We start from the raw sequence: 24,833 nt of genomic DNA on the forward strand, positions 1-24,833 counted from the left end.
TAGCTATTATTACCCTCCATGACAACTGTGAGGGGGGTGAATTTTTTTATAACTCATCCATTTCCTTTATATTAGGTTATATTAAGTTTGCATAATTAAGGGCGTGGCCACTTGAGTGACAGCTAGGTCTCGCAGGTCGCCGTCACTTCACTTTAGCTGAATCCGGCAGATTAGCCACTGATCTCGGCATATTCATCGTATTTTTGTGTTGTTTTATGTGGCTTTACACAGTCAGCTGCCTTTTGGGATTATTTCCTACAATTATCAGATGATATGGGATGCTGTGTGCACTTAATTGTGCTCACAAACCATTCACGTGGCCTCCGTTTCCCATGTGAGTAAAGTTATATACTTATACACCATCTCTATAAATGTATTTGTTTTATTTAAGATCATTGATCATTTATATTTTTCTTTAGACCCGTAAAGCACTCCAGAATCTGACAGATTGATTAGCTGTAGGCTCTAGAACAGTCATCTGAAGCGTTATCATACAGTGTTCTGCTGGATTTCATCAATAGTCTTGCATTTACTAACACACACACACATCTGAAGTGTTTGGAAGTAATTCACGTTTTCCTTCTGTAGAAAAACGACATAAGAACAATGTTTAGTGGCTCAATGTATTACTACAGTGTTTTTAAAAGTCTAAACACTTTATTGATATAGTTTACAGCCAAGCACATGTGGTCAGAACACAAACGAGTCGCAGGTAATAAAGTATCAAGCGTTTCTCCCAAAGTAAAGTCTGTCTGCTAGGTCTAAGCAAAGTGCCAGCAGGTGTCTGTAGCTCCGCTCACTCTCTGCCTCTTTGCCCTTGTTTGGTATCCCGGTGTGGGTGGGATGACGCGTGAACAAAATGGCGATGGTTGGCCGCGCCTACTTGTAGCTTCTTTTGCAGTGTTTAGAAACCTATGGATGACGTCACGGATACTACGTCCATATATTTTACAGTCTATGGTATGCACCCATTTATATGATGCTTGAGCACTTGAGCTTTGATGTTTGCTTACTGTTAGCTATGTGCCTCTACTATTAAAGCCACAAAGGTGAAACAAGTGTTGGGGATGTTTGTTTATTTGTTGTTGTTGTTGTTGTTGACTGTCTGTTTTTTTATGTTTTGTGCAAATTTATAAACAATCCTATAAAGTATTTAAAAAGTAATAGTTATTTGTTTGTTAAAAGGATAAACTATATCTTTAAATAAAGTGTGACTATTGATTTTATTTTTTTTTTCATTATATTTTTTTATTCATCATCTGAAACCTTTTTGGAAATACTTAGTTGTTTTTTTTTCCATTATAGCACCAAAAGTCACCTGTTCAGCACCTAGAGTAGAAAACAGAGGGATTAAACCTGGAGAAAGGACACATTACACACCGCAAGACACTGTGAGAATCACCTGCAGTGAAGGATTCGATTTGATTGGCTCCTCGGTGGTCACATGTGGACCAGATGGCCAATGGCGGGACTTGCCGGAGTGTCATCGTAAAGGTAATTTAGAGTGTTTTTGCAAGATGATAAATGTTGGATTGACATAAGCTATGCCACAAATTACACACTATCTATACATCCAGTGTGTGAAGTTTATAAGGTTATTTCATCATTGGAGTCTGAATGTCCCTCCGCTATGTAATTATATCCACAACATGTGAGTACATGAAATCTCCAACATTCCTCAGTTCCTTTTTTTGCTAAATAAGTGCATCTTTTATGTATTTAATAGGTTATAAAGAAGATATTTTGAAGAATGTTGAAAACTGGTAGCCATCGGCATCAATATTAGGAAAACAGGAAGTCAATGGTTACCGGTTTTGAACATTCTTCAAAATATCTTCTTTTGTGTTCAATAGAAGACTCGACAAAAAAAAAAAAAAAACCCAAATAGGTTTGGAATAAGTGGAGAGAAAAGGATGAAAATGTTTATTTCCGGCAGGGCTTGGGGGACAGCTAGCTATAGTAGCTAAACTACTAACTTAGCTACATTTTTAATAAGCTTGACAGTAGTTTTGAAGCAGCACGTTATCGTCTTACAAAACCCTATACTACAATAGTGTATTTAATAGTCAATCACACGTCTCATGGTTTTACTTGTATTTATTCATTACTATTATGTTGTAAATAATATTTTTTAAACTTATAATTAACAACAGCCGAAGTTCAGTTCGTAAAGTATTCTGTAAGTTGGACATTAACCTGAAGTTATGTGAGGGCTTCAATAAAATTATTGCCAAAATATGTCTGCACCATATGTCACTTTTTTTGTTGAGAAAATGCTGATGTGTGCTTAATCTAAGTTAATTATTTTGTCACCGCAATGCTATATTGGTTGCAATTGTGTACACTGAAAACATTTGATATAATTGTCGGATTACCAAATATTTGATTTAAAATGAAATGTTTATTAATTTTTTGGTAATACAGTGGTCACTCGTTAATCATCGGAGTTACATTTTAAAAATAAGCCGCAATCGGTGAAATCCGCTAAGTAGTCAGCTGTATTTTTTACAATTATTATAGATGTTTTAAGGCTGTAAAACCCCTCACTACACACTTTAAACCCTTTTCACACATGGCCATTAACATTTTCACACTTTTCTCTCGTTTAAACACTTCTACCTTCCTTCATCTTGTTCAGAAGTCCAACTTTTTGTGCGATGGTTAGCATCTTCCCCTGCCTTTTGAATGCTGCCGCAGGTGCCTTTGACAGTGCAGAATGTTTCGTCAACATTAAGGTTTGTTGTGGAGAAAACTTGCAAACATAGAGTACAGCACTTCAGGGTCACACTGCTAGCGATCGAAGATTTATGTAAATCTGGCAAGCTGAGCGCATTCTGTACTGTACCTCTGTATGAAAAAAGTAGCTTTAATATAGCTTTAGGGTGCTTTCACACCTAGACTTTCGTTTCGGAACCTAGCACGTTTCCCCACGGTTCGTTTGGCATATGTGAATCAAGCAATCACGTTCAGATCTGCGCCAAAACAATCGCTCTGAGATCGCCTGAATGAGGTGGTCTCGGCTCGATTGAAACGAACTCTGGAGCGGATCGATTGTAGTGAGAAAGCAAAACGAATTAAGCCCAGTTATATCAGTGTATTATGAATATGTAATATATGGCTATATGAAGAGAGAATTATGAGTAGGGCGGGATGTCATGCCTACTGGTAAATGTGCGTTTCATGTCAAATACGAAAGTGAAAGCATGCTGAACTATTAACGGGAGCTGTTTATCCGTTAGGAAAACTGACCGAACTGCAGTCTTGGTTTATCTGTTATTTCTCTCTATAATGTAAAGCCTATAATGCATAATTCTAGCCAAGTGGGTGTCTGTGGGTGTCACCATTCAAAATTAAAGCACAGCTTTTCGCTTGTAATGTCTTGTTGCTCATCGTCATAAATTCAAATAAGGACGCATGACAGCTGAGCGGGACTCTGCAGAATAAACCCTGGAACTCTGACCAATGTGAGGAGAGTTTATTTGCACGTGACTTGTTTTAGCTCTTTTGGCCCATTTAGAAACTTTGCCGTGTGTAAACGAACCGCACCAAGTACAAAGTGCAACATTGTAACAATTTTAATCCCTGTTTCGGAATGAAACAGGTGTGAAAGCACCCTTAAAAACCCCTGGCAAAAGTATGGAATCACCACTTTTGGAAAAATTAGTTCAGTTGTTTAATTGTGCAAAAAAACAAACAAAAAAAAAAGCATAGATTTTCAATTGGATTGAGTTTTGGACTATTTGTAGGCCATGCCATTATACAGTATGTCTGTCCTGAAGGAAAGTTTTCACAGCCTTTGCCCTATGGCACGCACATTGTCATCCTAAAAATGATGTTATTATCACCAAACATCCTTTCAATTGATGAAATAAGAATAGTGTCCAAAATGGCTTTAAATTAAAAAAGAAAGAAAGAAAAGAAATCAGTAATGACAATGAAAGGCAATGACTTTTTCACACCACTGGACATTTGTGAAACAAATCTCTTACATCCCCTAACTTTATTCCATATTTGTTTCCCTCTGTTTGATATATCAAATCCATTGCAGTAGTTTTATGGCATGTCTGTGATTTATTTATTTTTTGTTCTGCACAATTAAACATTTGAACAAGCATTTTCCAAGTGTGGTGATTCCATATTTTTTGCCAGGGGTTGTATAAGAAGCTTTTAAAAGACTCCCGTCATACTTTTTAACACATTATTTTTTTCTTTCTCTCATTTTAGTGCCAAAGATAATCTGTTCAGCACCTGCTGTGGAAAACAGATGGATAAAACCTGGAGAAAGCACACAATTCACACCGCAAGACACTGTGAGCATCACCTGCAATGAAGGGTTTGATCTGATTGGTTCATCTGTGGTTACATGTGGACCAGACGGCCAATGGCAGGACTTGCCAAAGTGTCACCGTAAAGGTAACTTAAACTGTTTTCACAATTGATTTAAACACTTTCTGAACCATTGGTACTTGCTAAAGGGATATTCTTGCTTTTAAACTTGTGAATTACTTAAACAACACTGGACAGACATATTATTTTTGTTGGGAATAAATTTTAAGTTGACATGAATTTTTGGTTAAAAAGTCAAAAGTATGACTTGAGATCCCCAAATAGACATTTGGTTACGTGTGTGGACATTAATATTATGATGCAGACGTCGGGTTTACCATCTCAGTGTTTAGCATGAGGTTTAAAAATGTAAGAGCACTTTAAAATGTTCTAGATTTCTGTATTTATTTATGTGTTTGAGTAATACCTAATTTTGTGCAGCAAAGTTTAGTAAAAAAGCAGATTTTAGTACATTTTATTTTGTATAGTGTAATTTTAGAGGGTTTTTTTATTTTTACCAAACAATAGTATGTTTTCAGATATTTTTGTTTTAACTTCACAACCTTGATTTTTAATGTAAACATTTCGTCTTCTGATTCAACGGTGTAAATGGAGGTCGGAGCCAGCTCCATGTGGGCTGTATAAACCTGGACTTTTGATTTATTTAGGCCCAATCCCAATTCGACCCCTTAGCCCTACCCCTAGTTTTGTGCGTGCACGCCAAGGGGTAGGGGTGTCCCAATTCTCTTTAGCTTGAAGGCGCTGGGCTAAGAGGAAGGTGTAAATACCCCTTAGAACGAAGATTTTTCAGGACCACACTCGAAACCAAGGGGTAAGAAAATTTCCCAGAATACTCCAGCCACAACGGCAGTATTGCTGAACCCAGAAGTAACAACAAAGCAACAACTTACTCAAACTCATACCTCCAGTAAATCCAGAGAAACTGAGAATTTTGATGCCTCCTGATTTTATCTTCATAGCTGCATGTCAAATGAAGTCATTATGAGGTCACACTTGCATTTTTCCTTACCTATGTTTTTTTTATCAGTAATCCTCTGCTCTGCACCGGCTGTGGCAAACGGAAGAATCAATGCATTTGGCAACCAGTACAAGCCCAAAGACACTGTGAGCATCACCTGCAGCGAGGGCTTTGAACTGATTGGCTCACCGCAAGTCACATGTGGACCAGACGGCCAATGGCAAGGCTTACCTGAGTGTCGCCCTAAAAAACGTTTAGCTAATGGTAAGTGTATTAATAATATTATTTGAGAGTTTTTAAATTGTGATCAAAATGAAGACTAGTAATGATGCTTAAAATTCTGAATTGAACTGAATCACAGGAATAAATTCAAGCTTTACTTAAACTTAGACCTTAGAATCTGAGAATTTTCAGGTCTTTTTTTAATTTATGTTAAATTAAGCCATTTTGAGCACAGTCTTGTTTAATAAATATCAATGCAAATAGCGTTTTTCATCACCAATAAAACAATATGTTTACCATTGTTTCTTTATCAGTAATCCTCTGCTCTTCACCGGCTGTGGCAAACGGAAGAATCAATGCATTTGGTAACCAGCACAAACCTAAAGACACTGTGAGCATCACCTGCAGCGAGGGCTTTGAGCTGATTGGCTCACCACAGGTCACATGTGGACCAGACGGCCAATGGAAAGGCTTGCCTGAGTGTCGCCCTAAAAGACATTTAGCTAACAGTAGGTGCATTAATAATAATATTATTCACATGCTCAAACATTTGGAATTGTGATCATGTCACACTAAAGAATATAGTAATGATGCTTAATGTTCAGAACTGAATCACAGGAATAAATATACTCAAAATAATACAAATACTCAAACTCATACCTTAGCAAATTCAGCAAATCTAAAGAAATTGAATTTTCATGTACTTTTTTTTAATTCATGTCAAATTAAGCTATTTTGAAGACACGCTCATTTAATAGATATCGATGCAAATAGCATTTTATCTCACTAATAAAATGATATTTTATTTGTTTTAAGTTGTTGTTGTTGTTTTTTTTTTAATCAGTAATCCTCTGCTCTTCACCGGCTGTGGCAAATGGAAGAATCAATGCATTTGGCAATCAGCACAAACCCAGAGACACTGTGAGCATCACCTGCAGCGAGGGCTTTGAACTGATTGGCTCACCGCAGGTCACATGTGGACCAGACGGCCAATGGCAAGGCTTGCCTGAGTGTCGCCCTTTAAGACGTTCAGTTAATGGTAAGTGTATTAATAATATTATTTGAGTTTTTTAAATTGTGATCATGTAATAAGGAAGACTAGTATTGATGCTTAAAATTCAGAACTGAATCAGAGGAACAAACTGACTGCAGCTTTACAGATTCTTTACATTTGCTAGGTCTAAGTTTAAGTAAAGCTGCATTGGTAAAATCTTAGAAGAGGTCATGCAAATTCTGAAAACATCAACCTGCAGTCTTGACACTCCCCACAGCATTCATCAAAACGGTGTCTAGCTATCTTCTAAAAGTGGTAAATGCTTCACTTCTCACAGGGATTTTTCCAAACTTACTTAAAACTGCAGTTGTTAAACCCCTCTTGAAGAAGAGCAACATGGATAACACCCTATTGAGCAATTACAGGCCCATATCAAATCTGCCTTTCATTGGCAAAATCATTGAAAAAGTTGTTTTCAGCCTGGTTAACAAGTTCTTAAACTTCGAGGGGTGTTTAGACAACTTTCAGTCTGGTTTCAGACCACATCACAGTACAGAGAGCGCCCTTATAAAGATAATCAATGATATACAATACAGATTCAGACAAACTAACAGTGCTGGTACTGCTCGATCTCAGTGCTGCATTTGACACTGTCGATCACAGCATACTTCTGGATAGGCTGGAAAACTGGGTTAAGCTGTCTGGCACGGTCCTCAAATGGTTCAGATCTTACTTTGAAGGGAGAGGTTACTATATCAGTATAGGTGACCATAGGTCAAGGTGGACACCCATGACATGTGGAGTCCCACAAGGCTCGATTCTGGCACCACTCCTGTTTAACCTTTATATGCTCCCTCTGAGCTAAATAATGAGAGAACCAAATCTCCTACCACAGCTATGCTGATGACACTCAGATCTACCTAGCCTTACTGCCTAATGACAGCCCCATTGACACCCTCTGCCAATGCATTGATGAAATTAACATTTGGATGTGCCAAAATTTTCTTCAGTTAAACAAAGAGAAAACTGAAGTCATTGTGTTTTGAAACAGAGATGAGCTTCTCAAAGTGAATGCACACCTTGTCTCTAAAGGTCAAACAACAAAAAATAAGGTCAAGAATCTTGGTGTGACTCTAGAGTCAGATCTGAGTTTCAATAGTCTTGTCAAAGCAGTTAGTAAATCAGCATACTATCATCTCAAAAACATTGCAAGAATTAGATGCTTTGTTTCCAGTGAGGAGTTGTTTTTGAGGAAAGTTCATGCTTTTATCAGCAGCAGGGTGGATTACTGTAACGGCCTCCTCACTGGCCTTCCCAAAAAGACAGTCATACAGTTGCAGCTCATACAGAATGCTGCAGCCAGGATTCTGACCAGAACCAGGAAATCAGAGCACATCACACCTGTCCTCAGGTCTTTACACTGGCTCCCAGTTACATTTTAGAATAGATTTTAAAGTAGTACTACTTGTCTATAAATCACTAAATGGCCTAGGAGCTCAATACATTACAGATATGCTCAGTGAAAACACACCTAACAGATCACTCAGATCTTTAGGATCATATAAACTAGAAATTCCAAGAGTTCAGTCAAAGCAGAGTGAATCGGCTTTCAGCTACTACGCCCCTCACTGCTGGAATCAGCTTCCAGAAATGATCAGATGTGCTCCAACATTAGGCACATTCACATCAAGAATGAAAACACATCTGTTTAGCTGTGCCTTGAATGAGCATTGTGCTATGGCCCACAGATCACACTATTATGTCTTTATTTTCTTTTTCATTTTTTTATAACCTACTTTAACACATTTTAATCTGTTTTAATCTGTTTTTAATCATTTTTATTATTTGTTTTTATTTTCTTATACTTGTCTCATTTATTCCTGTTTATGTAAAGCACTTTGAGTTGCCATTGTGTATATAATGTGCTATATAAATAATCTTGCCTTGCCTTACTTAAACTTAGACCTCAGCAAATTCAGCAAATCTAAAGAATCTGAGAATTTTCAGGTCTTTTTTCAATTTATGTTGAATTAAGCCATTTTGAGCACAGTCTTGTTTAAAAAATATCATTGCAAATTGCATTTTTCATCACCAATAAAACAATGTTTTTGACCTTGTTTCTTTATCAGTAATCCTCTGCTCTGCACCGGCTGTGGCAAACGGAAGAATCAATGAATCTAGCAACCAGCACAAACCCAAAGACACTGTAAGCATCACCTGCAGCGAGGGCTTTGAACTGATTGGCTCACCCCAGGTCACATGTGGACCAGACGGCCAATGGCAAGGCTTGCCTGAGTGTCACCCTAAGAAACTTTTAGTTAATGGTAAGTGCATTAATAATGTTATTTTTTGCATACTCAAACATTTGGAATTGTGATCATGTGACACTGAAGACTAAAGTAATGATGCTTAATATTCAGAACTGAGTCACAGGAATAAATATACTCAAAATAATACAAATACTCAAACTCATACCTTAGCAAATCTAAAGAATCTGAGAATTTTCTGGACTTTTATTTGTTTCAATTAATGTCAAATTTATCGTTTAATAAATATCAATGCAAATAGCATTTTTCCTCACCAATAAAATAATACTTTTACTATTGATTTTTGATTATTTTCAGTAACCCTCTGCTCTGCACCCGCTGTGGCAAATGGAAGAATCAATGAATTTGGCAACACGTTCAAACCCAAAGACACTGTGAGCATCACCTGCAGCGAGGGCTTTGAACTGATTGGCTCACCGCAGGTCACATGTGGACCAGACAGCCAATGGCAAGGCTTGCCTGAGTGTCACCCTATAAGACGTGTAGCTAATGGTAAATGCGTTAATAATATAATAATTCGAGAGCTAAAAAGTTTAGTATTTTGTGATTGTGTGACAACGAAGACTAGTAATGATGCTTAAAATTCAGAACTAAATCACAGGAATAAACTGCAGCTTTACTCAAACTTAGACCTCAGCAAATTCAGCAAATCTAAAGAAACTAAACATTTTCTTCTTTTTTTTTTGTTTATGTCTAATTAAGCTATTTTGAGGACACGCTTGTTTAATAAATATCAATGCATATTGCATTTTTCCTCACCAATCATTTAAAATATTTTACTCTTGTTTATTTTGACCAGACAGCCAATGGCTAGCATGTCTATAAGAGATTTAGCTAATGGTAGGTGCATTAAAAATAATATTATTTGAGCACTCAAACATTTGCAATTGTGATCAGCAGGAATAATTCAGATCTAAAACGCAGGAATATAATGCTATAGCTATAAGGAGCTTTGAAGGATGCATTGATTCAATAAGCTAAATTGTTCTCTGATGTCTACATAGGAGGTATGTGACTTGTGCAAATAAACAAAATTCTCCAGAAATAGTTTTATATCCTCATTTATTATTTTTATAAATGACCCCTAGAATCAGAAGGTCCTTATTGACCATTATATATAATATTAATCAGTGCTTGAAATCTGTCTCACATGAACACACACACAGCATGATGCACTCTAAAATAAACATGCGTGAAATAATAATACTTCACAGATCGAGTAGATGCTTTGTTAAATCTTCTTAAGTGGTATAGGGGTTTATTTTAGTATGGAGTGAGTGAGCTTTCTATTATAACCCACCAGACAGAGAACCCTAAATTAAAATATATTCTAAATTATAATTAAACTTAACAAACGAGATGTATTGTGTTGTATTTTGATGGTATAATGTAATGTAAACACAGCCAAGAATTAATATCAATCTCTGCATAAACAGATGACATTTAATAAAGTGTATTTCTGTTCTTTTACTTGAAAAAAAAATTAAAAAGTAAGAGCTGAGTGATTGATTCAATTATTTAAACGTGCATACTGTAAAACTCAATACTCAGCAGTCTACATGTGTTTGTTATTTCAAATTACAAATATATTCAGCAGATATTTCACAATAAACACGGTAAATTAACAAAAGGTACAATTAAATATACCTTATGCCTCTTCGGAGTGGCGCTGAATAAATTTATAATCTGTATATCCTGCATTTCGCATTTTGAAAATCTCTAAAGAGTCATTGCTTAGAAACGCATAAAAATTCAACTGGTGCTGCTGGTATTGGCTTAGCAGCATCTCACATTTTCAAAATAAGAGTCCCACGAATAGGGTAAGTATATTATAAACTTTGATCAATTTTAAAATAAGGGAGGAAAATGATCATTGCTCTAATCTCTAAATGCAGCCTGAGGCGTATTTTAATGACTGTGTGTGCAACAGTCTGTGTTTTGGTTGCTGATTCCCTGATCATATCTAAATGATGTTGTAAATGACCTAAAGTACATGCAAATCTTGTGGGCGTGCCCCATGATCAATGCAATAGTCTGGATTTTGTTCTGATTGGCCTGTTTTTAATCAGGGTTTTACACAACCATGGAATTTGAATGAGAACGAGGAAAGAATGATGTTTGAGGCTCAAGATAAGGCCATTTCTATGTGATCTCAGATTTTCTTTATAGGGCACCATTAAATTATTTTCACACAGATAACAGTTCTTTTAAATTGTAGAAAAACTGTACATTTATTTGACAAAAAAAATTGTAAATATTGTATACCAAAAAATGACGAGTTAAAAAAAATTAATATTTCACATTAATATTGAAGTGTGTATAATATTGACAGGATTCAACACTGGAAACTTATTGTATTTTTTTTCACAGGTAAATGTGGTCCACCTCCATCATATGTCCATCGCAATGTGTTCTTCAGAGACGGGACGCCTGCACTGGCCGAGTACTCGTCCGGTGCGCGTATTCGGTATAAATGTAATCTAGGACTCCGCCGAGCCTCTGGTAGTGACATCATACGCTGTCAGGGTGGAGAGTGGACAAAACTGGCACTCCGATGTCAACGTAAGAAATAATACTCACGTATGACCTCACTTTATTCCTATTCACTGTTTTAAGGCACACTGTATAAGATTTTCCATTAAAATATCTAAGAACTACTAGAACAGTGTACTACATTTTGTAGGGCTGCCAAACGATTAATTGCGATTAATCACATCCAAAATAAAGGTTCATATTTACAAAATATATTTGTGCATACTGTGTATATATTTGTGCATATAAATATATGCATAACTATTTATGTATGTGAATTATTAGTCCCCCTTTGAATGAATTTTATTTTCTTTTTTAAATATTTCCCAAATGATGTTTAACAGAGCAAGGAAACTTTCACAGTATGTCTGGTAATATTTGTTCTTCTGGAGAAAGTCTTATTTGTCTTATTTCAGCTAGAATAAAAGCATTTTTTTTTTTTATGAACCCTTTTATGGTCAAAATTATTAGCCCCTTTAAGCTAATTTTTTTTTCGACAGTCTACAGATAAAACAATCGTTGTACAATAACTTGCCTAATTACCCTAACCTGCCTAGTTAAGCTAATTAACCTAGTTAAGCCTTTAAATGTCACTTTAAGCTGTATAGAAGTGTCTTGAAGAATATCTAGTCTAATATTATTTACTGTCATCATGGCAAAGATAAAACAAATCTGTTACCAGAAATGATTATTAAAACTATTATGATTAGAAATGTGTTGAAAAAAAACAGGAGGACTAATAATTCTGACTTTAACTGTGTGTGTGTGTATGTATATATATATATATATATATATATATATATATATGTATGTATATATATATATATATATATATATATATATATATATATATATATATATATATATATATATATATATATATATATATATATATATATATATATATATATATATATATACACACATATATCAATGTGAGCTGTGTCCAAAAGGTTTGCTGTGTCTGTCAGCGTAGTGTCCAGAGCATGGAGGCGCTACCAGGAGACAGGCCAGTACATCAGGAGACGTAGTAGGGGCCATAGGAGGGCAACAACCCAGCAGCAGGACCGCTACCTCCGCCTTTGTGCAAGGAGGAACAGAAGGAGCACTGCCAGAGCCCTGCAAAATGACCTCCAGCAGGCCACAAATGTGCATGTGTGTGCTCAAATGGTCAGAAACAGACTCCCTATGATGTTATGATGGCTCAACCTCCACAGATGGGGGTTGTGCTTACAGCCCAACACCATGCAGAGCATTTGGCATTTGCCAGAGAACACCAAGATTAGCAATTTTGCAACTGGCACCCTGTGCTCTTTACAGATGAAGGCAGGTTCGGAGTCTGGAGATGCCGCGGAAAACGTTCTGCTGCCTGCTACATCCTCCAGCATGACCGGTTTGGCAGTGGCTCAGTTATGTTATGGGGTGGAATTTCTTTGGAGGGCCGTATAGCCCTCCATGTGCTTGCCAGAGGTAGCCTGACTGTCATTTGGTACTGAGATGAGATCCTCAGACCAGTTGTGAGACCATATGTCTATGAAGTTGGCCCTGGGTTCCTCCAAATGCCAAAACAATGCTAGACCTCATGTGGCTGGAGTGTGTCAGCAATTCCTGCAAGTTGAAGGGATTGATGCTATGGACTGGCCCGCCCGTTCCCCAGACCCAAATCCAATTGAGCACATTTGGGACATCACGTCTCGCTCCATCCACCAATGCCAGGTTACACCACAGACTGTCCAGAAGTTGGTGATGCTTTAGTGCAGGTCATGAGACCATCCGCCTCCTCATCAGGAGCATGCTCAAGCATTGTAGTGAGGTCATACAGACACGTGGAGACCACACACACTACTGAGCCTCACTTTGACTTGTTTTAAGGACATTACATCAAAGTTGGATCAGCCTGAAGTGTGTTTTTCCACTTAAATTTAGAGTGTGACTCCAAATCCAGACTTCCATTGGTTAACAAACGTGATTTCTTTTGATAACGTTTGCGTGATTTTGTTGTCAGCACATTCAACTAGTGTAAAGAATGGAGTATTTATTCTTTACACTAGTTGAATGTGCTGACAACAAAAGATTTATTCAGATCTAGGATGTGTTATTTTAGTGTTTCCTTTATTTTTTTTGAGCAGTTTATATAGATATAAATATTGTATTATGTACAGTATGTGTGTGCATTTATACACAAAAAAATGCTGGGTTCCCGAAATAAGTTGACTTAGTCGTTTTTGCTAATTTAAGTGGATTGAACATAAAATAATTACGTTTTTCCAAAAAAAAAAAAATAAAAACTTAAGAAATCTCATTTGAATAAATAGCTTATTCAAGCAACACAAGTAATTTTTTACTGTATATGTACACACATACAAATAAATATACACAGTACACACACACACACACTGTATATAATGTCAATAAACACTTTTATTTTGGATGTGATTAATCGTTTGACATCACTAATATCTGGCTGAATTTTTTACTTGCATTATCCCAAATGTGTTAAAGAATGTTCAAATCAAGTGAAATTTGTTACTCAGACCAAAACAATGACATATTTTAATGCAGAGAATAACTGATTTATCATTGGTTTTCAGATAAACATATATGATAACCTTTTGGCATGTTTCTTAAATATCTGCAAACATATTTATGCTTTATGTTTATGCTTTAGAAGAGTCCAAATCCATTTCTTCAATTTTTTAAAATTATATATATATATTTCTATATATATTTCTATATATATATTTATATATATTTCTATATATATATATATTTCTTTGCCTTGCAATCTTTGCTGTATTGTTTAATATTCTGATCGTGTGTCTTTAAAGTGTATTCATCTTCAAGAGTTCAGGAGATATTTTTAACATCATTAGCTGTCATTTTCCATTGCGGTTTACTGTATATAATAACACCTGTTGGATTTATGCTGGTCAGATTACATCAAGCTTTGATTATACAATGCATTCTACACTTTTATTCCATCTCCGTCTTTCTCTGTCAGTTGTTTTCTGGCATAGCAGAAAAACACAGATCCACATTCTTGGCTTTCCTGGCATTAAACAGTGTGTTTCTGTCCAAAGGGAAAAGCTGTGGTTCTGCTGGAGAGATTTCCTTCGGCCGCTTTCAGTACACCGGAGTGTCATTTGGAGATTCAGCTAGAGCCATCTGTCAGGAAGGGTGAGAAACACAGACAAACTCTTTTTTTTTGTTGTCGTGATTGATTGTAATTCTGTTATATTAGAACATTACATTTAATAATGATGTTCTATTAGAAGATTTCATTTCATTCTGACAGTTGTGAGTAGGCGGTGTGTGAATATAACCAGTAATCTAATGGTAAATGTTTAGTTGTATTTGTTATAATCACACCTGATAAAAACAGTCTGCAGAAACACTTTGATTGACATTCTTCCATTGTACATGTCATCAGAGGGGGAAATAAGCCCCGCCCACTTGTGACTGTCTGTCCCTTATTAGCATAGGGATATTGTTAGTATTGTTTTTGAATCTGCCACTATGCTGCCACACAGGCATTTGGAGCTCCGCCCTCTTTTGAAAAGAGCACAATCTCATTGTCTCCAAAATGGCACAATTAGATTCAAAGCCTAAAAGAGGCAGTTTCAGAGAGTTATAAAACATTATTTGTGTGGTATTTTGTGCTGAAACTTCACATACACACTCTAAGGACATCAGAGACTTATTTTACATTTTGTTAAAAGGGGCATAATAGGTCCCCTTTAAAAACATTATTATAAAAATAGTGATAATTGTAATTTTTATTATTTCTTGCTCATCGTTGTCTTGTGTGTGTACCATATTCACTGTATTGCTAGTTGTCAGCATCAACCTTATTTTGCTGTTTCTAATATTTGTTTTATAATTGCAAATCACTTTTTTTATGAGAAAAGAGCAAAAAAAAAAGTGTAATTAAATTAAAATTAAATAAAAAAACTCCCTTTGAATTGCATTTACAGGGTTCATGCGGTCATGGAATACCTGGAAAAGTCATGAAATTTTGACAAGGCATTTTCCAGGCCTGGAAAAGTTTTGGAAAAGCAGAAAAACCCATAAAGTTTTGGAAAAGTCATGGAAGTTAGTTTAACAAATATCTGTATACTTTAATTAGGCCTGTGCCATATTAGAAAAATCAGATCTTACCATATTTTGTCTTTCTCTGATATATATATATAGCGAAGTGAATACAATTTCACCAGATGATTTAACAGGTTTATTTGGGTTGATTTGGGGGATTTTGTAGGGGAGTGAATCTCGAATAATATATAAGAAATAAATTATAAGCACAGATAAATAAAATATAGTAAAGATAAAAGTGAATTCTAGTTTTCAGGTATTCACTATTCAGGTACAGATATTGAATAATCAACACTGCATAGTCTTCAATGTGTATTATTTAATCTTTATTAAAGTTACAAAAAATGTCTTGTGGCGGGATGTTTTTAACTCTGAAATATTGAAATGTTCACACAGTCACAGGTCTTAAAGAGACAGTTCACTCAAAGATTAAAATGTACTCACTATTTACTCACCCTTCACTTGTTTAAATAGTATAGGAGTTATTAAAATATATTCTTTTTGTGTTCATTTAAAAAAAAATGTTTGAAACAAGTCAATGAAAATGTTAAGTAATTTTTGGGTGAACTATCTCTTTAAAAATGCATGCAGATGATAAACTTTTACTTAATTATAATTAAACTCTATATTAAACTATAATCCCAACATTGCATATCCTGCGATGTGACTATTGCAGATGCACACATTGCGATATCGATGCTGAAACCATATATTGTGCAGCCCTAACTTGAATATAGGTTAGTTGTCTTTACTTTTCTGTTCTTGGTCAAAAACTTGCTCTCGCATTGTTAGTGCTGTGTAAGCATTATCAAAATCAATTTTACAGAGATTTAAAAACAAATGTAAACAAAATAGATTGTTGCATGTTCTATTGTATGCTGTAATAAATTTGAACGTCAATGTTTTCCTTATTATTTACCATGTATACGAAGACATTACATGAATCAATAGGTCATGAAAATGTGCTTGAAAGTTCTGGAAAAGTCTTGGAAAAGTCATGGAACGTTAGTAGTAGAACTGTGTATGAACCCTGCATTTAGCATCTGCATGTAAATGCTATCTGATGTCTGTGTGTGTTTGTCTGGACAGGTATGAGCTGATTGGTCCAGAGGAGAGAGTCTGTCGAGATGGAGGATGGGATGGAAGGACCCCTGTGTGTGAACGTATGACGTTTTTTTGACATTTTTCACCTTGATATTAGATTCAGAATGAATTATTTACCTAGTGTGTGCAAACACACAAAAGGATTGTTTTGTTGTTTACAGGGGCTCATGGTACATACACATCAACAGAAAGACATTTAAATAATTGGAAAAATATATCAATTAAACGTATCCATGAATTAGCAGTTTTCCATGTTTTGTGATTCATGTTTTTATTTTTTCCCATTTATTTATGCTTTTGAATTGCATTATGGGAATTTGATTTGTCTACCAACCACCTTGTAACCTTGATTCAAGAGTTCACACTTAGCTGATGATTGGTTATAAAGCATGCTTGGAATGTGGTCCCAGGAGAGAGCCCTGAGCTCAAAAAATCGTCAAGCCCAGGGTTCCCTCTTGTTTGCAGGGTAAGAGGGGAGTTTAGGCTCAGGTAGGTCTCGAGAACTCCCCCCATGGTTTCCACTACATTCATTCTTCCATTGCAGGGGGCCACACCAAAATTCATCACGCCACGGCTACATTACAGCTTCTCACTCAAAACATTCAATCGGTTTTTTTTGTTTGTTTTTTTTAATAGCGGGTTATAATCGCACCAAAACTTGTTAAAAGGCAAGTAAATTATAACAGCGCGAACTTTTCTGTAATTGTAGTACTGCTGTGCATTAATTGTTTAACTCTTTAAGGTGACTCACTGACTGACTGACTGACTCTGACTGACTGACAGACAGACAGACTGACTGACAGACAGACAGACTGACTGACTGACTGACTGACTGACTGACTGACTGACTGACTCTGACTGACTGACTGACTCTGACTGACTCTGACTGACTGACTGACTCTGACTGACTCTGACTGACTGACTCTGACTGACTCTGACTGACTCTGACTGACTCTGACTGACTCACTGACTGACTCTGACTGACTGACTGACTCTGACTGACTGACTCTGACTGACTGACTGACTCTGACTGACTGACTCTGACTGACTGACTGACTCTGACTGACTCACTGACTGACTGACTGACTGACTGACTCTGACTGACTGACTCTGACTGACTGACTGACTCACTGACTGACTGACTGACTGACTCACTGACTGACAGGTGCGTGAGGCCAGCAAACACGACGTAGCTTTCAGTTATGATGAATACGGTTTCCATAATTATATTTTATAGATAAAGGTCTATGGCTCTGCATACAATGACTTTATCTTGCTGGAGTTTCACTTTACTTCAGGACGCATTAATGCCACTCTGTTGGTCTATTGGAGACATTCACAAATATTCCACGCAAATCTAATAAATGTTGGACACATACCCGTTACATAAACGCAGTAAATCGCACTTGAGCAGCGTTTATTTGAGAGCACACTAGAAAATCTGCACTTGAGCAGCGGATATTTGAGGGCGCAAGAAGTTTTGTGCACAACCAGAGGAAATCGGCTCTCGAATACAGAGATTCGCATGCTCGTATTGCATGAATGCGATCTCGACTTGTAATACTTGGCCCAACAGAGTCTGCCGCCACAGCTAGAAAAAATCCTAGAGGAAACACTGCCCCCTTATTTAGAGCAGATGAAAAATTAGGAATTGCTCTATAGAGATATACTGCTGGTTAAGTTCTCTACTATAGTGCCAATTTAGATTGATCAATTCGCTTGTGCACATGTGTTTTGGACTGTGGGAGGAAACTGGAGGACCCAGGGGAAACCCACATGAGCGTGGAGAGAACATGTAAACTGCACAGAAACGCCAACCGGCCTGTTAAGGATTTGATCCAGTGACGATCTTGCTGTGAGGCCACAGTGCTAACCACTGGGCTGCCATGACGCTCGATAAAAGGAAAGCGGGAGGAGTAGGGGTGGAAGGGGGCATTCTTCAAGGCGAAGGTAACTAAAGTAAGAAACTTTGGAAATTTATAGTGAGTTAGGATTCATCTGATTGGTGAATCATGCATTAGTTAATCCGGGACCAGCCGTGATCAATAATAAGCGCATGCTCCTCGTGAAATTAGTTTATAAATAAACTTCACAAAGTGGACATATTTAATAGTTTTATGAAGATATTTAATAGTTTAAAGTGATATATTGCCTGCATTGGTGTTGTAGATTATGCTACCAACACCTTGTAATAAACTGCCAGTGGATTTTATGTTTTTACACACTTATTTCTCTCTATATTATTTCTTATCCATTATATTATTTTAAACTACTAAAATGTCAATAAAAGTCATCTTGTTAAACTAGAATTTTCAACATCAAAAGTCGACAGAGCAGAGATCAGCATCCCATAATGCATTTCACAACTGTAAATAAACAGAAAACACTTGTGAATCACTACATATGGAAACTGTTCATTAACAGATGTATTTTACAGTGTATGTATCTAGATGCTTTATGTGCAGATGGTTTCTGACGTGTATTTAACTGTACAAATAAGAAATAAATAATTTATATTAAAGTATTTAGAATATATTGCTTACTGAAACCATAAATAAGTATTGTTTATGACTGTAAGTAAACAGATATAAACTGATGTGCTAAGTATTTAAGTTGGATATGGCCTGAGGGAAATAGCTGTTTTTATGCCAGTACATATAATTGTAAAAAAACATGTAAGGTTAGATGTAGTGTTGGTGTAGGGAACAGAAAATACAGTTTGTACACTATAAAAACAAATGAACCTAAGGAATGTCCCCACAATTCACAAAAACCATAACCTGTGTGTGTGTGTGTGTCAGCTGTTTACTGTCCTCCTCCACCTGAGGTCAGAGACGCAGAGGTTTCAGACTTCAGGAATGAAGATGTTCCTGTCGGGCACATGGTGTCGTATCACTGTCAGACTGGAGCTCTGATCGGGACTCGAGATTTATACTGTACCCCCAACGGCACCTGGAGTGGTCCTGCTCCTCTCTGTAAAGGTAAAATCCCTTTTTTTATTCGTCTCTCTGACTTTTCAGACCATCCTCCCTCCCTTAAAGTTCATAGTTTAGTATATTTTCCCTCAATATTTACGTTACATTTTTTAAAGGGCACCTATTTTACCCCATTAACGAGATTTAAGATACGCCTTTAGTGTCTCCAGAACGTGTCTGTAAAGTTTCAGCTCAAAATATCCATCAGATCATTTATTACAGCCTCCAGAATCTGCCCATTTTGGTGTCTGAGTACAGTGTAGCCATTTTTATATGCAATTGGGCAGCATCTCCCTGCCTACCGTTCCTAACGCGTGTGTCTGCTTCTCATCATGCGATACATCAGATAAACAGCAGTCAGTGATAGAGACAGACTTGGATGAAGCTGAAATACTGCTCATTAGTCAAAAAATACCAAGTAAGTTTAATTGATGTATTTATGATGGAGTTTATTCAAGCCTTTCTGAAAGGATGAGTCTCACACAAGTGCCGTTTGCAGTACACACACACAAATTAGCATTTACTGACACTATTCGGCTGTGGTGATAATAGAGCTTAAAAATAGCAATTTTACTGTCTTTATTAGAAACATGCTCTGTTTTAAAAACGTTTTGAACTTATAGAAATCACAGAGAGTTGGAACAAATATTTTAATCCTACTTTCTTTGCAAAGTAAATGTTCTGTGGACATGGGTATACATGTTATTATAGGAACATGGCACCTTTCAGTCAATTCAGTGGGCGGGGAAAACGTCACTCCTACGTCACATTGCGGTGGGCCTCAAAATCACTGGGATTTGGATCCTATTTTAACATTAGGAAATTTTAAAGAGACTTTCTTTATGTAACCCCAAAATGACTGAACACTATACCTACACACAGTTCTGTCCAAACAAATTTAAAAAAGTTGATTTTCATCATAGGTGCCCTTTAATGTTTAGGTATGATGAGGTATGATGAAATTTTAATTAATGGCTACCTGCAGTACTAGGTTTTTTTTGTTTTTTCTCTGGGTTTATGTTACAAGGTATAAAGGTACAAAATGGAAGCAAACATATAGTTTGTCAGATATGCCAAAAGGATAAAATATGTTCATGTGAAAGGAGGAGATAAGTAAAGGAAGAAATAAGTTTAAGTAATAGACGAATGATGTATGTGGTAATGGGGTGGGAAAATAATAAGCTTGTGCTTTATCCCACTCCATTTTCGACCATGTTGAAATGTATTCTTTTGTTAATGATATTTTATGTATGATACTTTGTTCGAAAATAAATAAATCAAATCAAATGTTTACATTTTTTATAATAATTCTTAGTTTAATAAAAATTGAGGGTTTATTTCTCTTAATTTCTCTGCATGACTTTCTCATCAAACAATTCTGACCCCCACTGACTTTTTCCATTTTCTGAATTGTGAATTTACTTTTCATAATTCAGACTTTATTCCTCATATTTGCTACATGTTTGATGGTTTCAGTTTTGATCATAAATCATAGTTTGCATTACAATTTTTTTTTTTTTACATTAAAACTATTTTTTCTCTCTCTCTCTCTAGCGCTCTCTCTTTCTGAATTTATAATTTATCTAATAGTTGATATTTGTTTTCATAATTTGATCATAATTTGGATCATAATTCTTTGTTCACATTTTAGCCCCTTTCAGACCTTTCTGAAAACTTACCGGCAATTTTCACAAAAGGTCTGTATGTGTGAACAGGCCCTTTTTTGAAAATACCGGTAAATTCATTCTGGCAATTTAAATTAAATTAAAATTTTATTTTCTTAATAAAAGTTAAAAGAAATTAAACCAAAAAATATAAATATTGAGATTTATAGGGCTTTTAGTCGTATCGTGTCAGTTATTATTCAGACAATTAATTAGAAAAGTAATTTAAATACCGTTTTAAAGATGCAATTAATTATAATTTCAGTTCTGCAAATGAATTCCTTATAAGCTCGAAATGAACGAACAGACCTCTGAATTCTGTGTTTACAGACATCAGCTGTCCTCATCCTAATGTTCCTCGTGGATACAGAATGAGGGGCTTCCGGTCAGTCTATAAATACGGGAACTCTGTCACCATCGCCTGCAGTCCTGGATTACGACTCTACGGGGAAAGTTTCGTCACTTGTGGAGCAGACGGAAACTGGACACCAAAACTACCAGAGTGCCGGAGATGAAACGCAGACCAGTAATTCACAACACAGCCATGCGCAAGTCAGAAAAAAGCTTTTCTCATGCTGTAGCTCATTCAGATGACACTATGAAAATATTTTATGGTATTTACACGTTATTTATTGGCACAAAGTAACTATTTTCTGAAAATATTTTAGATGTATTTTTCTGTTAAAGAGTTCGTTCATGCAGGAATGAAAATAAGCTCATTATTTACTCACCCTCAAGGCATCCTAAGATTTAAAAAAATAGTAACTAGTTACTGTAATTGCATTAAATTTCTCCTGAAAGAAAGTTACTTTTGAAGAATTACTTTTATAAAATGACAAAAAATGACCTAAAATTTAGTTGCTTACAATGCCTTTACTTTAAATACTATAAAAAAATTTAAGAGTTCTATATAAATCATTTCAGAGAAGCAGAGTGAATGTTTTTTTTTGTTATACAGTTACAGTGGGCAAAATAAGTATTGTCTTTTTTTTCCTGGGAATAATATTTCTAAAGGAGCTCTTGACATGGAATTGAACCAGATTTTGAGAAAACCCAAACAATACAAACATAAAAATAAAACAAAACAAAATAAATCTGGAAAATGAGTTCTGTGTAAGACCAATGGACCGACACACGGAGAAAGCACTGAACTACTGAAGTGTATACTTTATATAAAATTATTTTTTGGTGATGGCAGCTTAAAGACATCTCTCATATGGAGAATGAAGTCACATGCATTGCTCAGGTGTGAGTTTCTCACAGACTTCAACAGAGTGTCAAAATCTTAATGGTTCTGTGGGTCTCGTCTATCAAACCTGAGCTTTATTTAGTATTTTTTCAGGGTTTCTGCAGGTTTCACCAAGTTAAATTTAAGACTTTTTAAGACATTTTTAAGACCATTATGAATGAACTTTTAGACTTCTACAGGGCTAGACTGATACAGATTTTGTTTTCGAATATCCCAGTTAGAAAAGATTTTCACTCGCCCTATCAAAAAAACTATTAAAACTTAATACATTTAATAATACGATAATAATAATTTTGTTTGAATATATTTGTAGTAATTTTCAAGTATTTCAAGACCTGACCTAAGTAGACTGAAGTAATTGACAGCTATGTTTTGGTCTATTATTGGTAAGGGTTATATGGTTGTGAATGGTATTCTCAGCAGTAAATAAATGGAGAACTTTTAAGCAAAAGTTACTGTAAGGAAAGTAATAAAATGCAATTTTTAAATAAAAAGTTTTATTGAGATGGATTGTTGGTGATTGTATGGGTGTTAATGGCCAGATTGGGTAGCTATACATGAACAAAGGAAAATTATGACCTGTTAAAAAAAAGATTTAAGACCTATAACACAACATTACAGTCGATTTAAGACTTTTTAAGGCCTAAAATTTAGCTTTTGAGATTTAAGACTTTTTAGGACCCCGCGGATGCCCTGTTTTTATTGGATTGGAATCAGGTGATTGGCTGGGCCATTCTACAGCTTGATTTTTTTCTTTCTCTGAAAGCATTTGAGAGTTTCCTTGGCTGTGTTTTGGATCATTGTCTTGCTGAAATGTCCACCCTGGTTTCATCTTCATCCTCCTGCTAATGTAGATGTTGGACTGAAGCAGCTGATATTCATTTACACTGAGGAAGGGCAGAGGGTTGCTGATGAACTACTGAGAGATTTCAGCTGCTGTCTGGGCTTTCCATGACCTTTTACACCTCCCTTTTTTCATACGTTCAATACTTTTTCCCTGTGTCATTTAATTTTATTACACAGAACTTCATGCGTAAACTATTTCATTTTGTTCACTTTTCATATATGGATTTCTTGGCTGTTACCAACATCTGGTGAAAATTTCAAGTCAACAGCACCTTTAGAAATATGTTTTCTGAGAAAAAATGTTCAAAAAATCTTTTCAATATTTTTTAATTGTGCTTAATAATTATTCAACTAAAGAAGGCTGTAATAAATAAGACAATTGCATATGTTTAAGATAAAAAATGTATTAAAAAATAAGTTCACAGGGTTTACATTCAGAGAGCCACAGTAATTGTAGAAATGGATATTTAGCATAAAAATTTAATTTTAACTTCAGAAGGATTGATTTATCTGACAATTGCAGATGCTTAAGGCAGGGGTCTCAAACTCAATTTGGTGAAGGGCCATATCAGTGACTGACAATTCATAGGAGGGCCGCTTTAACATTCAAGCACAAGAAAAAAGTGGAAATCTAATGCAATTGATGCACTCAGACATTCTTCCCCAGAGTAATGTTACAATTTAATAATAGGCATAATAATAATAATAACTATTATTATTATGTCCCAATTAATGCTTGCTTAACCAAAAGTTTAACAGATAGTGTAAGACAGCAGAAAGCAGTTTGGGTAACTTTAGTGACTTTACTGGCAATTGTTCTTCTCAATATCTTTTTTTTTAAAACTACAACAAAGGGGGGGGGGGGATATACACGTATATATATATATATATATATATATATATATATATATATATATATATATATATATATATATATATATATATATATATATATACAAATCTTAATATGCAAATGAGGAAAATCTACGAAATGAGACCATTTGAATCGAATATTAACAAAATCATTATATTTACACCACTATCATAATGTAAGCCATGAAGAAGTGTTTGTACAACAAAATACAGGCGGTATAAAACTGATAATACTCAAACGACCCTTGAATATTTCCAAAAATAGAGCTTTAGTAAAAATAGAGCACTTACGGACATATATTTCAATGTTTAAATCGAACCCAGAAATAATCGACCGCACACTGAGAGAAACTGACGTAACCCCAATATATAGTAGAATCCTTTAAATGTCCAGCAGGTGCGGGGTCAAAACCACAAGTGGCTATGTGCGACTCCACAACAATGATAGTGATTTAAAAATATATGTTTTGGTGGGCCGAATCTCGTTATATTTTGATGTCAGTTGTGGGCCGGAGGGAGAAAGAGGGAGGGCTGCAAATGGCCCGCAGACCGGTAGTTTGAGACCCCTGGCTTAAGTAAAAATGAAATATTTTAGTAAACTAATGTCAATATATGGTGTGTATGAAATATGGTGTCAAAACGTTTAATAC

General features: G+C 35.7%; 1 protein-coding gene across 1 annotated transcript in view; it reads left to right on the forward strand.

Moving 5' to 3' along the window:
- si:ch73-217n20.1 (sushi, von Willebrand factor type A, EGF and pentraxin domain-containing protein 1) overlaps positions 1 to 21,804 on the forward strand; it is a 26,364-nt gene extending 4,560 nt beyond the window's left edge. The window contains exons 5-16 of the mRNA XM_056449930.1: positions 1,306 to 1,494; positions 4,225 to 4,413; positions 5,375 to 5,569; positions 5,842 to 6,036; positions 6,372 to 6,566; positions 8,651 to 8,845; positions 9,146 to 9,340; positions 11,219 to 11,410; positions 14,461 to 14,557; positions 16,562 to 16,635; positions 19,378 to 19,557; positions 21,546 to 21,804. Of these exons, the coding sequence (XP_056305905.1) occupies positions 1,306 to 1,494; positions 4,225 to 4,413; positions 5,375 to 5,569; positions 5,842 to 6,036; positions 6,372 to 6,566; positions 8,651 to 8,845; positions 9,146 to 9,340; positions 11,219 to 11,410; positions 14,461 to 14,557; positions 16,562 to 16,635; positions 19,378 to 19,557; positions 21,546 to 21,730 (2,081 nt within the window). The 3' untranslated portion in view covers positions 21,731 to 21,804. The remainder of the gene's footprint in view (positions 1 to 1,305; positions 1,495 to 4,224; positions 4,414 to 5,374; positions 5,570 to 5,841; positions 6,037 to 6,371; positions 6,567 to 8,650; positions 8,846 to 9,145; positions 9,341 to 11,218; positions 11,411 to 14,460; positions 14,558 to 16,561; positions 16,636 to 19,377; positions 19,558 to 21,545) is intronic.
- Positions 21,805 to 24,833: the final 3,029 nt, after the last annotated feature.

Source organism: Danio aesculapii, chromosome 23, assembly GCF_903798145.1.
Source record: "Danio aesculapii chromosome 23, fDanAes4.1, whole genome shotgun sequence".
Classification (NCBI taxonomy): Eukaryota; Metazoa; Chordata; class Actinopteri; order Cypriniformes; family Danionidae; genus Danio; species Danio aesculapii.